Raw genomic sequence first — 16,979 nt, forward strand, 5'->3', positions numbered from 1 at the left:
AGGGTCAGGGCAAATGTCCAGGGGCAGGAAACAGCAGGTGTCTGGGGAGATCCCAGGAAAGTCACATGCAGTGGGCAGGCAGGGGGCAGGGCACAAAGAACTGGGAATGCCAGCGTCACCAGCTGAGGGAGCCCCTTGTGGGTTGTAAAGCTGAGCAGTAAAGGAAATGGTCAAACTGTGCTTTTGGGGTTCTCCCTGCCTCCCCAGGGCCAGGAGGCAGGGAAACCAGCTGCCACAGTCACCCAGGTAGGAGTGTATGAGGTTTTGAGCTGGGCAGACGCAAAAAGGAGGCTGAGAAAGGGACTGACTTGAGAACTGTAGAGAAGATAACATTGGCCAGACTTGGGGATTGTTTTACGACAGAATAACAGTTAATAAGCAGGATTCACACTTGCGTAATTTCACCCAGTCCAAAACCTATATAACAAGTTAGGTGACTTCTTGCTGGAAATGAATCTACCAATAAACGTGAGTCATACATGCTACGTGGCAAATTTCCCCCAGAGGTGGAAGCAGGGAAGAAGGAATCACTGGCTTTTCAACATCGACTAAACAGGCTGAAAACAGAATAAGAAACTCTGTTATCAAACACTTTATCAGCCTTAGGCACCTCCAGGCTCACCTTACATAAGGGAGGAAAAGGGGGCAAATGACCTCCCCAGCTGCAACCTACCAGGGCATCTGTCCTGGGATGTTAGAGGGAATCTGAGCTGGTCAGGTTATCCCTGACAATTCAAAGAACGTCAGTTTTCATGGGGAGGGGGATGCCATAGGGGCAAAGTGTCTTCGTAAAAATGTCAGTTGAGAAAAAAGTATGATTGAAAAGAAAATGCAAAATCTAATATTTCAATTAGTCTGAGTTACTTTGCTTGTATTGTTATATTCTATTTGGAAACCAAGGCATGACAAGGGCCTGGGAAGCAGAGGGGGAAAGTGTAAGCTCTGGACTCAGGCTGAGGATGAAATTTCAGCTCCGCTATGTTTCAGCAGTGGGACCTGAACAAGGCACTGTCCCCATAGGCGCCCAGGTTTGCCCTTGGGTGTCTCACAAGGCACCGAGATATAGCAGAGCGCAATGGGTGGTGGCAATCATTCTTACAACCGTGATGGAAGATATCTGAACAGAAAATCCTCATGATTTTGAAGACCTGAGCCGCCTTTGAGCATATTTGCTTTTAGTGTTGTAGGATAAAATGCAATATAACGGGGCATAGAATGGGCATCTAAGCACTGGTCACATGCTCAGGGCAGACACGATAACTATACATTTGCTTCTGAACACGAAATGGAAATCTGGATATGTAAAAATGGACTTACATTACATATTTTTTTTTCCAAAATAAAACAGAGTAGATGGAATGTAACACTGAACAGAAACTACTCAGCAGCACAAATGTCAGAAGTGGAGACGCTGGAACTCATGCCCTAATTTCCATCCTGTGTTACGGATTTTAACTTAAATAAGAAGCTATGCCGAAACAACAGCTTTTGGGGGAAATGACTAGAGATCATTCCGAAAAAGCTGCTGATGTCACACGATGGGCCAGCGTAAGCAAAGAGGGGTGGAAGCTTCCATCCGCCTGCTAGAAGTGCTCCCAGATTTCTTCCGCACGCGGACCGGAGATTATGATTTGAAGGAGCACGGCCGGTGGTAGGCAATGACTGGTCAAGCTGTGCTTTTCAAATGGACCTGCTTCTGCCTTTGTCTAAAATGCCTCACGGAAGCCAAAAATAAGTTTCCTTTTTTCCTTTTCAACCAAAAAACCCCCCACTTTTTAAAAAACTTACTAAAAACTTAGAAGTGAGAGGAAAAACCTTCACACTCTACCCCCAGAATATCAATACCTGGCACAATGATTTCCACGATCTCTTTTCTAGTCATTCCCACACGTCTGTTTTCACATAGCCGTAATCTGATTACACACCAAAATTTGGTGGTTTTTTTTTTTTAGTTAACATTTTACCATAGCCCTTTCCATATTGCTACGTAGTCTCTACAACCACGTTTTTCAACGTGCGTTCTTTTGCAACAAGTGGATGCGTGCCAAGGTTCATGCTCTCACGGGCATTTAAGATATTTATAAAATCGCCAGTATTACAATAAAGCTATGAAAAACATCTTTGAGGATTTGGATTACTTCTCAATTCCTTTATATCAGGCATGGATGCCTTTAAAACTTTTTTTTTTAAAGAAGAGAACTCTAATTTTATTGAGAAGGATACACTTCTTTTTTTATATTGTGGTAAAGTTTACCATTCAGGCATTAAGTTTAAGTGTAAACTTAAATTGTATTAAGTGCGTTGACAATGTTCTACAACCACCACCACTATCCATTTCCGAAAGTTTTTCATCACCCAGGACACTGTACTTACTAAATAGCAGTGTTCCTTTCTCCCTTCTCCTGGCTGCTGGTAACCTCTATTTTACTTTCCGTTTATCTATGAGTTCGTCTATTCTAGGTGACAAATATCGTGGTATTTGTCCTTTTGTGTCTGGCTTATTTCATTGAGCATGGTTTTCAAGGTCCATCCGTGTTGTGTACCACGTATCAGAATTTCATTCAAGGCTGAATAATATCCCAGTTTATGTATCTACCACATTTTGTTGATCCATTCACCTGCAGGTGGACGGACATTTGAGTTGTTTCTACCTTTTGGCTCTTGGGCACAGCGGTGCCGTGAACACTGGTGTGTAAGTATCTATTTGAGCCTCTGCTTTCCGTTCTTCTGGGCATATACCCAGAGTGGAACTGGCCGACCATATGGTAATTTTACGAGCCAAACTGTTTTGTGCACTGGCCGCGTCGTTTCACATTCCCACCAGGATTCCACGAGGGTTCTAACTTCTCCACATCATCATCACATTTATTCTTTTCTTTTTTTCTTTAATAACAGCCATCCTAATGGGTATGAAGCAGTATGTTGGTGTGGTTTTGATTTCCCTGATGACTAATTATGTTGAACATCTTTTCATGTGCTTACTGGCCATTTGTATATCTTCTTTGGAGAAATGTCTATTCGAGTCCTTAGACCACTTTTGAATTGGGTTGTTTCTGAGGAAACTGAGTTTTAAGGCATTTATAATTTGTATTTGTATTGTCCAAGAATGTAAGTGGCAGAAACAGGATTCAAACTCTATTCAACCCCTTGCTGTCTTTACAATTCCAAAAGGCCTCCTTGCAAATCAGTGCATCTCAGCCAAAATTCACTCTGCCTGCCACTGTGGACTCAAACAAAGAAGGAAAACAAACATTTATAAATTCTAACAGCTGCTACGGATGGATACGTTTTAAAACTGGGTTTCCAGGGTCTGATCTCTTCTGGTTCCTCTGGCCTGGAAGGAAGTGGAAAGCTGTTATTGGAATTCTTGGGGAAACAAATGGGAACACAGAGCTGTACCTTTCTGTAGACCCTAGAGGAAAGCATGGGCTGGAACTCTCTGGTTTCCAGGCTGAAAACCCCGTCTGGATCCAGCCTCCACTCTAAGCAGCAGTTCTGTGCTGCCTGCAGGAGCTTCAGGTCAATGTAATTCAACTGGCAAAGGCTGGCATCGGTTCCCCAGCACTCCTACAGTGGCAGAGGCCTGGGGAACTATAATGACCTCTTTGACCTTTAGAGCAGGGGCTGAGTCTGACCTACTTACGTTCTGCCTGCATCTTTCAAACCTTCTCTCTCTCTCTCTTTGGCTCCTTCCTATAAACATAATTAAAGCTCTCTGATTATAAAAACTCCCATGGCAATGTGATTCCCCTCCTTCCTCTAATTTATTGAAAACATTCTTGCTAAGGTCACTGCGACCTTTGAGAGACCCAGTAGCTACTTCTCAGCTTTTAGTTTGCTTGGCTTCTCAGCTGTATTTGATACTTCTCCCTGAGCTCCTCTCTTCCCTGGATTTCCACTGAACCACAGTTACCTGATCCTTCAGTAGACTTCTCCAGCCAATCTGCTTCTCATACGTCTTTTGTGATCCTGTCCTTCATCTGTCCCTTAAAAGATAGTCTTCCCAGTGTCCTGTGCTTGACCATTGTTCCTTCTAACTCTGCATAGCTTCTCTTCCAGGTTTGCCCCTTAGGTTTTAATTACTACTCACGTTGATGATCCTGAAGCAGAAATCAGGCCTGGACCTCTCTCCAGAGTTTCAGAGCCAGCCACTGAGCACCGCTGACATCTTCACCTGCCAACAGTGCAGCATGTCTGGAATCGATGTCAACATTTCCCTTTAAATCAAAAGCTGTTCCAGGCATCCAGTCTCCTAAGTAGTTCTCACATATTCATCTTCTGCTCCCTTCCATCCTGTGGCCACAGCCCTCTCCCAGGTCCTGACCATCTACTGTCTCCTCTCTGGTTTTCCTACTTTTGATCATGACTTCTTCAGATCCAAACATCTACCCACAGGAGTCATCCTTTTGTAACACATATCTGGTCACGTCACTCCCCTAAAACCCTGTGTGGCTTCTTTTCCTGTTGTCCTCACAATAAAGTCCAAATTTCTTAAGATGATTTTCAAGACCCTCGATTAGCGGTTCTCAATCTTTGGTCCCAGAATCGCTTTACATCACAAACATTACTGAGTAGCCCAAAAAGCTTTTGTTTGTGTGAATTATATCAATATTTATTGCATTAGAAATCAAAACTGAGAAATTTTAAAAATATTTAATTCATTAAAAATAACCATAAACCCATTACAAGTTAATATAAACAATGTATTTTTTTAAATGGAAAAACCCTGGTATTTCCCCAAACAAAAAGTTTAATGAGTGGAATTATTTTACATTTTTGAAATCTCCTTAATATTAACAGAAAACATCTGGATTATCCTATCTGCTTCTGCATTTGGTCTGTTGATCATGATACACTATTTTGGCTGAAACATATGAAAGAAAGCCTGCCTCACATTGATATGTTTTTGGAAAAGGGAGGCATATTTTAATATTTGTCTTTGCAAATATTCCTTTTTCTTTGACATTATGTCAAACTTGGTACATGGTAGTTTCCTAAAGAGTAGGTGCAATATGGAATCTAAAACCACATTAATAAACTCGCTGTATTCTATTACATTAAAATCCATTGGTCTGTCTGGCACTATTTTGGTTTGTTTTTGTTTTGTCTTGTTTTTGCTCTGGCACTTTGAACGAATCTTTTACTCTTGAAGGATTTTGTAACATCATGCAGTCGTCTGGAAAATACTGGTTCACAGAGTTATGCACGTCTTCCAAATGTGGACACATTTCATTATGCAGGAAGTATCACAGAAGAAATCCCATTTATTAATATGACCACTGACCTCATCAGAAAAGTCTTTAAGCTATGAGAAACCAAGCCCAGTGACAGATACAAGCTTTCCAAAATTCTAATTGTCACCTGAAATCTTGAATTTCATCATTGGCTTCAAATATTATCACTTGTTTTCCTTGAAGTGAAGGGCTTCCCTCCTTCATTTTCAGGAAAATGTCTGCTAAATACTCAAATTGAAAGAACCATGGTTTCTTAGCTTTTTTCAAGTAAAAGTGGTGTTCCATGAAATAAATGGATAAATGGCTAGTTCAGCTTGCAACTCAAACAACCATATGAGTGCTTTTCCTTGAGATAAGTATCCTACTCCCATATGCAGCAGAAATGCTTATGTGTACTTCAGGAAATGAATTAAGAACAATGGTCTGGGGCGCCTGGGTGGCTCAGTCGTTAGGCATCTGCCTTCGGCTCAGGTCATGATCCTAGGGTCTTAGGATCGAGCCCCGCATCGGGCTCCCTGCTCTGCTGGGAGCCTGCTTCTTCCTCTCCCACTCCCCCGCCTGTGTTCCCTCTCTCGCTAGCTCTCTGTCAAATAAATAAATAAAATCTTAAAAACAAAAACAATGGTTTATGGAGTCTTTTGATTCTCCGATTGATGTGCGAGTTGTTCTAACAAAATCGTATGGCAATTCAGTAACCAAGTACTGGCTGAGTTTTACCCTTAGCTTTTAGAGGGAGAGAGACAAGAAACAAGTTTTGTATATGGACATTCTTCCAGTTTTGTGACAAAAAGTTTGAATTTCCAAGTACCCTTGGGAGGCTAAATTACAACACATGAAACCCCATCTATCCAGAATCCTTAGAGCAGACAGCTAGTGTGAGCTTTGTGAAAAAAAACCCTTTTTCAATTTTAAGCATTAAAATGTTGTATTACAAAATTTCCTCCTGAATTAGAGTATAAGGAAAATAAAATTACTGTGTTATGTTCATTTTTATAGGTACAGAATATGACGATTTCCTCAGGGTTGCAGAAGGCTCTATGTCCTGCCACGAAATAGTTACACGCTGCCATACTACTCTTACTGAGTTCTCGGATTGCTTTTTAATAGTTTTTTTGTTTCAGGGTTTTTTTTTTTTTTTTTTTTTTTGAGAGAGAGAGCATGAGTGGGGGGAAGGTCAGAGGGAGAAGCAGGATCCCCGCTGAGCGGGGAGCCGGATGCAGGACTTGATCCTGGGACTCCAGGATCATGACCTGAGCCGAAGGCAGTCGCTTAACCAACTGACCCACCCAGGAGCCCCTGTTTTGTTTCAGTTTTGGTCAAATCTTGTAAGTTTTCACTTCTCATTGTCTTTATTGTCATCCTTTCTCTCCCTCTTCTAATTTTCCACATTTAATATCCCTTAGGATGAAAAACCAGATAATCAAGCATGGTTGAAATTTGTTAAAAAAGAAGACTTTAGGGGCACCTGGGTAGCGCAGTCATTAAGCGTCTGCCTTCGGCTCAGGGCGTGATCCCAGGGTTCTGGGATCGAGCCCCGCATCAGGCTCCTCCGCTGGGAGCCTGCTTCTTCCTCTCCCACTCCCCCTGCTTGTGTTCCCTCTCTCGCTGGCTGTCAAATAAATAAAATCTTAAAAAAAAAAAAAAAAAGAAGAAGACTTTATAGAGTCTGAGTTGGGGCCAGGGATACTCTTCCATCAAAGCAGCACAGAAGTTTATGTGCCTTGGCTTCATGTCAGTGGCAGAGAGAATATAAACCTCTCTTACTATTTATACAGACGGCCATTGAACAACATGGGTTTGAACTGTGTGCATTTACTCATTCTTAGAGTTTTTTCAGTAGGCATATAAACTTATGGTATCAACAAATACAGTAGAGTATTATAAATGTATTTTCACAAGTAATTCTTATGATTTTATCATTTTCTTTTCTCTAGCTTACTTTATTGTAGAATACAGTAATACATATGACGTACAAAACGTGCTGATCCACTGTTTATGTTATCAGTAAGGCTTCTGGTCAACTATAGGCTATTAGTTAAGTTTTGGGGGAGTCAAAAGCTATACATAGATTTTTGACTACATGGGGGTCAGTGCCCCTAAAGCCCCACGTTGTTCAACTTTGGACAAGTTATGTAACTTCTTTGAGTCCCAGTATCCTCAATACTTTAAAATAGGAATAACCTTGGCCGCATAGCCTTGTTGCTAAGATAAAATCAACAATTCTAGAATTCTGTAATAAATGCATATAAAACCTCACCAGAGCTGTTGTAAAAATTAAATGGTGCATATAAAGCATGTGGCACACTGACTGGTACATGGTAGGTTTCCTTTGTCTCTTCACTTCCACTAAGACAAGCAAACCTTTCCTGAAAAGGACCAGACAGTAAATATATTAGGCTTTGCAGGCCAAGAGCAAAATTAAGGACATTTCATAGATATTTATGAGCAAAAAATGTCCAAATTTCTTTTTGCCAAAATTAGAAATATAATAGTTAAATGCATTTTTTGGCAGGTGTAATATAGGTCTACTAAAGAAAAGGACAGAATTTTTTCAAGGTGGTAGATAACTTTGCTTAAATGGAATTCAAGGTTAGTGCTCCCTATCATCAAATCAATCGCAAATGTTCACCTGTAAAAACCATTCTTAGCTCACAGGTGGTAGGCTAGATTTACCTTTGGGCCACAGTTTGCCAATCCCCACTCAAAGAGGCCTCTCTTATTTCCTTTTTCTTGGTTCATTCTCTGCAGTTGCTAATAATGACATTTTGAGTGCTCCTTGTGTAGATCTGGGTTTCGATCTGGGATTTCCCCCCCTCCAGCCTTTAGCCTTTCTTATAGTGAAGGTTTAATGGCAACACATTCTTTCATCTTTTGAGTGTCTGAAAATGTCTTTATTTCACCTTCATTTCTGAAGGATATTTTCATGGAATATAGAATTCTAGATTGACAGATTTTCTTTTAGCACTTTAAGAGCTGTCACTCCATTGTCTTCTGGATCGCATTATTTCTGATGAGAAGTCAGCAATCATTCTTATCTTGGTTTCCCTGGCTGTTCTTCTTCTTCTTCTTCTTTTTTAAGATTTTATTTATTTGAGAGAGAGAGAGAGTGCAAGAGAGAACGAGTGGGGGGAGGGGCAGAGGGAGAAGCAGACTCCTTGCAAAGCCAGGAGCCTGATGTGGGGCTTGATCCCAGGACCCTGAGATCATGACTTGAGCTGAAGGCAGATGCTTAACTGACTGAGCCACGCAGGTGCCCCCACTTTCCCTTTTTAAAGATTTATTTATTTGAGAGAGACAAAGAGAGACAGTGAGCACGAACAGGGGGAGGGGCAGAGGGAGAGAGATAATCTCAAGCAGATGCCTCACGGAGCTTGGAGCCAGATGCAGGGCTCAATCCCACAACCTTGAGATCATGACCTGAACAGAAATTAAGGTCAGACGCTAAAGCAACTGAGCCACCAGGTGCCCCTCTCTGGCTGTTCTTAAGATTTTTCTCTTTATCACTGGTTTTCAGCAATTTCATTATGATGTGCCTTGATGTGGTTTTCTTAGTATTTATCCTGTTTGGCCTTCACTAGTCTTCCAAAATTGGTGGACTGGTATTTTAAATCAAATCTGTAAGAGTTTTCTCCTCCATCCCTGAAACTTAAGTTACCTGTTATTAGAACACTTGATATTATTCCACAGTCTGTTCTTCTCATCAATTTTTTGTCTCTGTGCTTCAGTCTGAATAGTTTTATTATTCTATCTTAAAGTTTACTGATTGTGATAGGCAGATTCTGAAGTGGCCCCAATGACCCCATCTCCTGCTTTTCATACCTTGTGTCATCTCCTTGTCTTGTGTGTGGGCTAGACCTAGTGACTTACTTTTTTTTTTTTAAGATTTTATTTATTTGAGAGAGAGAGAGAGCGAGTGAGCTCAAGCAGGCAGGGAGGGGAAGAGGGTGTGGGAGAAGCAGACTCCTCACTGAGCAGGGAGCCTGACATGGGGCTTGATCCCAGGACCCTGGGATCATGACCTGAGCTAAAGGCAGATGCTTAACCAACGGAGCCACCGAGGTGCCCCTAGTGATTTACTTCTGATGAATAAAATTCAGCAAAAGTGTATTTCTAAGCCACTTCTAAGGTTAGGTTACAAATGACCGTGACTTGTTCCTTGCTAGTACTTTCTTATTCTTGGTTATTTTGTTGAAGCCAGCTGCCATATTGTGAGCTCACCTATGGAGAGGACTATGTGGCAAGGAACTGAAGGCGTTCCCAAAGAACTGAACTCTGCCGTCAGCTACTCAGGGAGCTTAGAAGCAGATCCTACCCCAACTGAACCTTGAGAAGATTGAACTGACTGAAACCTCGGGAGAGACTCTCAGCACCCAGCTAAGTTGTGCTGGATTCCTGACCACAACACTGTGGGGTAATACATGCTATTGTTTTAAGCCACCAAGTTTTGGGGCAATTTGTTATACGGTAATAGGTAACTAACACACTGACCTTTTAAACTGATTTCCTAATCTGGTCGCATCAGTGTTGATTCAGGTATTGTATTTCTCAGCTCTGGAGTTTTCCTGTGGTTCTTTTTTTAGTAGTTTCCATTTCTCTTGAGTTCTTGTTTTCCTTTAACTCTTTAAACACATTTATAATAGCTATTTTAAAAGTACTTACCTGCTAATTCTGTGATCCCTACCATTTCTGGCTATTTCTTTTGATTGAATTTTCCCCTAGTTACAGGACACATTTTCCTGCTTCTTTGCATATCTGGTAATTTCTTACTGAACGCTGGACACTATAAACATTACATTGTGGGTTGTTTGTCCTCTGTCATCATCCTTCAGAGAATATTGGGCTTTATTCCAACAGCCAGGTAATTTACTTGTGGATCATTGTGATCTTTTTAGGACTCACTTTTTTTTTTTTTAAAGATTTTTTAACATATTCATTTGAGAGAGAGAGAATGAGTGAGAGCATGAGCAGTGGGGAGGGCCAGAGGGAGAGGGAAAAGCAGACTTTCTGCTGAGCAGGGTGCTGGACACGGGGCTTGATCCCAAGACCCTGGGATCATGACATGAGCTGACGGCAGATGCCTAACTGACTGAGCCCCCCAGGCACCACTTTTTAGGACTCCTTTTAAAGCTCTATTGGGAAATCACTATATTGTACACCTGAAACTAATGTAACACTGTATGTTAACCAACTGGAATTAAAATAAAAACTTAAAAAAAAAAGCTTTATTAGGCAAGGACTGGAGTAGTTATTAATCTAGGACTAGTTTAACCTTACTCCTAAGATATGGCCTTTGTGGAGTCACTGCTATATGCCCTGGAAGCTCCCTTCTGGTTGGCCAGAACTCCAGAGTATAGCGCCCTAGTACCTGTGCTTTGACCAGACTTGTGAGGTCCCACTGTAGGCATGCACAGCTTAGTATACAACGGAAGATTTGAGAGCTTCTTTCTGGAGCTTTTTCTCAGTGTGGCTCCCTACTCTTGCACTTAATTTATTGTAAATTTCAGCCTCCTCCAACTCTGATTTCTGTCTCTGAGCTTGGTGAGCCTGCTGTACTCTCCTTGGGAAACCCTGAAGAAAGCTGAAGTGATAGTAAGTCTCACCTCATTTGTTTCCCTTCTCTCAGGGCTCACAGTCCTGTACTGCCTGTTTTCCAGTGTCTGAGAACAGTTTCTTACATTTTGTACAGTTTTCCAGTCATTCATGATCGAAGGGCTAATCTGGTAGCAGTTAGCCTGTCCTGGAAGTTGCCTATGGGAATCTTGTAAGCAACACACACTTTGATTTTAATGAAAGAATGGCTTACTTTTTCCATGTCTGTGAGAAGAACTTAAAATCTAAGCACCCCATTTATTTATTATGAAAACACAATTTGGAGCTTGGCAGGAGGCAAGGGAAACAGATTTTTCCTATCATTTATCCAGCTGAGAAATCTTTCACACAGTTTTTCAGTAGGGAACAGTCTCTGCCCTTAGCCTCTTCTCCAGTAGGATCTCTTCTGATGTTAAAATCAGGAAAGAAAAATTTTGAAGAAATGGTAATCAAAATCTGGGAAAATATAAATGTATACAAATTTTCCATGATACCTGTTTTGTTATTATGGGTCTATAATGTCCAAGTCAACAATTAAGCAAAAGCTTAATAGCAAAAAAAAAAAAGGGGGGGGGGGCTTTTTCCAGGAGGAAAAAAAGCTGATACCTCAAAATGTTTTCTACTCTAACAAATATCAACATTCTAACTGACACAAACATATTCTTTGTTCATTCATAAGTTCTAGGGAAAAACAAAGAAGGTTTACAGAGAAGATAATGAAAACCCACTGAGAATCTCAGCACCAGACAATTTTCCTCAGAAACATAGATATTTTTACATGTTATGTAGTTAGCAAACATGCCCCCCGACACCTCCTATGAGCGACTATAGTATGTGATAATGAATATGGGAGATGTGTTGTTCTTATCATCTGTCTGGGGCTCAGAGTAGAATCTCCTGCCTCCTAAATTCATAGAGAGTTGACCTTCCTGAGACCACACTCTGTACCGAAGCACATCTTTTCCATGAACTACAGAGACAAGCACACTGGTCCCATCTATCATATGCTGAGGGCAAACAGCAACAGTAGGTTAAGAACAAGATGTTGGGGTTGCCTTTTTACTACAACCTTGAGAAGTTCTCCATTGTACCTCCATATCTCTTTGTTGAACAATCACACTTGCTCTTGGCTAATTCCAAATTCTAGAAGCAACTTTTAAATGCTTCAGGTGCCCAGGCAGAGTTAGAGAGTCATCGAGCACTGACTGTAGCTCCTGGACAGAAGCTCCGGGATTTCTAAAGGATGCAGCTGAGAGCATAAATAGGCATGCCTAGTGCAAACATCAGGTGTCAGTTAATAATGACCAGGTCAATGGCACACATGCTGGGTTGGTTCCCACTGGCTGAGTTCTCAGGGGCTTGACCAATGTTATCCAGCCCCAGAGAAGTGTTCCCTGAAATACAGCGATGGCCTATTTAACAGCAGATCACAGCTTGAGGTTACTGGAAACCAAACTGGGTCAGAGAACCTAAGAATACAGCCTGGCAGATGATGCACACTGGCCCCAAGCTTAGAGTTTTTCCCCACCTTTATTCTGTGGCACACTCCAGGTCTTTTCCTCCCACACACTTGGAAAAATTGAGGTGGTTCCCCTGGTTGCCCAAACCCATCTCCCCGGCAGCCCCCTTGTTTTGGAAGGAGATGATAAATAAATCAAAATGCACTAAGCAGCACTTCCACAGGCACTCGCCTCCTCCACTGAACGTGCACCTCATCAATCACACTATTGTCTGCTTGAAAGGCGAGCCTTGTAAATGTCATATCCACTCAGGCCCAAGGAGAGGCGCATCCAAATGCAGCAAGGAGTTTTAATTGGATAGTGTAATTAAACTAAAAAACCCCAGCAGACTCCCTTTGACAGGATAGATGAAGACCCCTTTTAATAGGGCTAGGAAACATATCTGTTAAAAGGATGAGGCACTGCCTGCTCCTGATTGTGCTCCAGAGTACTCTTATGAAAAGGCAATTCAGTAACTGGGGCATTTAATATGTTAGAGTCCATTGTGTTCTGTAATCTAGCAGTACTTACCGTATTTGATCTGGAACTTATGAAATAAGTCCTTGTCAGAGAATAAAAGCACAACATAGCTTGTCCCCCTGATGTCTGGAGTACCCTGACCTCCTGGGAATCATCATTGCCTAAGGATGGGCTGTGGTCTTCCTGGGTACAGGCCCATGTGAGTATGAATGCACGTGCCTTACTGACTGGGGCCTACAGTACGTGGTATGGCTGTGGCCATCCACCCACTCACCCAGGGGCTGTAGCTCTTTCGTCCAGGGGAGGCTAACATTATCCTCATTTCTCTTTCATTCTCACGAACATCTAAAGAATATGACAAAATTCTTGGGTATCTCCTCCTTTAGGAACTGAAATGCCTGTCACATCCGTGTGTGTAGTCTGCTAGAACTACTACCCCGTCAAATAGGAAAAAAAAGAAATCAGGTGATCAGAGGATTCAAATATGGACTGGGGTATGCTCAAGTCGATTTCAGTAACGAAACCTTAGTCCTTCTGCCATTCTCCCTAGTCTTCTCTGTTGGGACAGGGTTGGGGGAGGCACACAAAGGCACATTCAAAGACACACACACACACTAATGGCCTGCAGCTCCACAAGCAAGGTAACAGAATTAGTGGGAACACATGAAGAGGTTCATATCTGCACGGGGCTGTCTTACAAGTAGACCATAGCAATCCCTCTCAGATGGTTGTTAGTGTCCCAAGGACAAGGTCAGGGAACTCAGCATCCGGGTGGATCAAGAGAGCCTCTGAGCTGGGGCTGAGGTGGGATACACACAGAAGATTTCAGACTTCCCCAACTGTAGCTTTCCAGAAACAGTGAGACACTTTGCTTTATATACATAAACCTCAAAGTCAGTTTGCCTGGGCCCTCAGAATGATTTTTCCTTTTTGAGGATGGTGAAGGTTTCGTTTGATGGCTGCTTTTACTCCTCCATAAAGCCTGCTTGGAGCTCTTTTGCAAACCTCTGAACACTCTTAATGCTGGTCTTTCACTATGAGTTGATGAACCCATTAAGGACATATAAGTGAATGCTTATAATCTATGAAAACTGGATACTGAATTAAACCATCAAATACCTTTAGGTTTAAATGAAAACTACATAAAAGCATTTCAGCCATCAATTTGGCTATCACTTCTGGCCAGTATGAATTCTGCTGGAAAAGCTATTTTCGTGCAGATGTGGAATTCAATGGGAAAGACTGACTCGTGTACCAACATCAATCAAAATGTCGACTTCCCTGGCAGCTCTCAACAGTAAGGCAGGTTCAAAGGTCACAGGATAAAGAAAAAGCCAAGCTCTGGTTCAGCTCTAATATCTCCTCGGTAGAAGTCTTGCAAAAGTACCCCCTTCTGTATTAGCCTTGCTTTCATTAATCTTCTTGCCATCTTCTTTAACTAGTCATGCAGAACCGCTCGATAGCAAGACGTATAATGGGGAAGGCCCTGTGCCTATTACCGCGTTAACATTCTCTTAAGCCCCAGTGCAACAATGGAACGAGAAGGCAAAGGGAATCTGCAACTGCAGGGTGCAGTGTAGGCAATTCAATTACAGCCTGGGCTTACCTATGTACTTCTGACCTATAAAACACAAGAGGCCTTTGTGTCTAACTGGCTTGGCCATTAAGGTTGCTGAAGATCACAACAATGCTGATCTTTTCTATTTAAGCTAAATCAATGTGGACAAATCATTATTCAGTAGCTTTAATTTAATTAGTAAATTAAATACACTACTTTACAGATCTTGTCAAGTACTTATGAAAAGAAAGATTCATTTAAGCGGGAGGTCACCAATAAGCCCAGCTAATTTAACTCATAACCTTAACTGAATCTCATCTCAAATATCTAGCAGGTTCTATTCAGGAGGGCTTGACAGTCTTCTGCAGTTGTGGTTAACTCATTCCCAAAGAGTTCCTATCCTGTATCCAAACACTGTTCTGGACAAAAACAAAACAAAACAAAAACAACCAAACAAGCAATCCTCCACCAGCATCAACAGAATCAGATTTCCTTTAAATTATACTATTGCAAGAGAACGTAATCAGGTTACCTCTATTATGTTGCTTCCTTAAGATTTTCTATTATCTATACTTAATTGAGATACAGAGCTCTTTTCAGCTATAAAGACGACAGCTACTTTATTAAGGTTTAAATCTGATTTCTTAATGATAGGCTGCTTCCTTTAAAGACTCGAAACCTGCACAACCTTCTTATGATAAAACCAGACCTGGCATGGTTGAGTCTGGTACTTTATTTAAATTCAGCCTGAGAGTCTCTGAAGGGTGTTAGTTTAAAAGAAAGGTCCCTTGTTTTTGTTTCAGTGTTGGAATTTGAGGCTTGCACTTAAAAAGAGAGCCCGCTGCATCCAAAGCCTAGGTTTAGACCTGCATAAGGAGGGAGAATGCCATGGTAGTTTCTGATATGGGAACGTTCTCTCCTCCTATGTGCTGTATACATATTTGTTCAGTTAAAATGAATTAAAATGAATTCATCTTTTAGAGTTTTGTGACATCCTTCAAAATAGCAAAAGATAACCTAAGGAGTGGCAAAACCAGACAGCGAAATCACTGATTTGAATAATAATGGCAGCATGCAGCCTTTTTTTGTTTTTTTCCCAATCTAGAAAGGCAGAATTTATTCTTAATTTCTCAGGGCTTTTGATACACAGATGTTCCCCACTAACTCTGGTAAGAGTCCATGTTTATATGTACAAATTTCTTCTAAGGCATGTATCTATTTAGTCATTAAGTTCCAGGTCTTTAAACACTCACAGGGACAGAGCAATAAATCTTCCCTCTGAGAACGCAGCCTAAGAGGGAGAAGTTAGGGGACGGAAAGAGAGCCATAGAATGGCTATTTATGGAGCACGGCTGCAGATTCTGGGTCTTTCTGATCCACGGTATGTGTAATTATGTGTCTCACTGCAGGCGCTCCATTGCTCAGTCCCTTTGCCAAGCCTGCTATTCACATACTTTTTGGATATGGCGTCAATTAAACTTGAGCTGTGTTCCTTATGACGACCAAATTAATGGTCTGACAGAGGCTTTTTCAATAAACACTGCAAACTGGCCATATTCGAAGGTTTCAAAAACCGTTTCTTTTCTGTTCAAAATTCTGACAAACATGTCTCAAGACAGACTGGGACAACTTCATTATCCTCCCAACACTTAATGCCTTTTTGTAAAGAAGGCTGTTTAATAACACGTCTGCTGTTTCCACAACTAAATTATTCCAGCTGGTCACACGTTCCAGTCTTCGGCAAGACACTTGTGTTACGAGAGATAAAAACATGAAAAAGGAAATATATTGCAGAAATCAAAAACCTTATCTACTTCTAGACTTTCTCTTTGCCATAATTCATTCAAGAAGGCCCCAAGAATAATTTTTGATGTAAACTCAGCTACAAACATACATCACTATGCTGATAAAAATCACAGGCTAAACTTATGAAATATAGTGACTTTCATTTCTTTAGTGCTGTTAAAATAACTTTTTTCTAAGGTTCAACAGACACAAAAGATAAAAAGGGTTACCATTAATCCTTTAAAAAAAGAAGAAGAAGAAGAAGAAGAAGCAGCCCCATAGATTAATTCTGTGGTCTGATGATGGTCTTGAAGATGAACTTTTTAGATTAAGTCACTGAATTAATTTGATGAAGATACTGGAAATCATAAAAAAAAATAACATAGCATCAAGCCGATTCGGTTAATACATCTTTGTTTGGGCACTTTACAACATAAATTATGCTGAGAAACTTTTGGTTTCTAAATTCTGGCCTCATTAAGTTCTGTTTGAAGACAGCAAACATTCACTGAGGACAACCCTGCAGGCACTGTGTTAGGGATGTGGATACAGAAACCAGTTCCTGGATCAGTTCAGCACGGAGATGCGGGGTGGGGAGAGAGGGGCAGACTTCAAGTCAATAAATACAGCAGTTTGAAAGGTGCTGTGCCGGAGGTGTGGGCAAACTCCTGGGGACAAAGTTACAGAGAGAGCCTGACATTGGAGCTGGACCTTGAAAAATGAGTGAGCCAGGCATGAGGAACTGGAGGTGCTTGTCAGTTAGACGGAGGGTCAGCGGGGAGGTGTATTCTAGGCAATGGGAACAGCGGCAGCACAGAATTCGAGGTGTGTTTG

At 41.4% G+C, this 16,979-nt stretch overlaps 1 protein-coding gene across 11 annotated transcripts in view; it reads right to left on the reverse strand.

Moving 5' to 3' along the window:
* The window catches only part of MAPKAP1 (MAPK associated protein 1), a 237,004-nt gene that overhangs the window by 9,977 nt on the left and 210,048 nt on the right, over positions 1 to 16,979 (reverse strand). The window contains exon 13 of one of the 11 annotated variants that reach the window (XM_044389606.2): positions 4,091 to 4,174. The exons of 9 other annotated variants lie outside the window; for them this stretch is intronic. In XM_044389606.2, the coding sequence (XP_044245541.1) occupies positions 4,113 to 4,174 (62 nt within the window). In that variant the 3' untranslated portion in view covers positions 4,091 to 4,112. Of the gene's footprint in view, positions 1 to 4,090; positions 4,195 to 16,979 lie in introns of all 11 variants that reach the window. One more of the 11 variants, XM_044389607.2, reaches the window with a different exon arrangement.

This window comes from Ursus arctos, unplaced genomic scaffold, assembly GCF_023065955.2.
Source record: "Ursus arctos isolate Adak ecotype North America unplaced genomic scaffold, UrsArc2.0 scaffold_18, whole genome shotgun sequence".
Taxonomy (NCBI): domain Eukaryota; kingdom Metazoa; phylum Chordata; class Mammalia; order Carnivora; family Ursidae; genus Ursus; species Ursus arctos.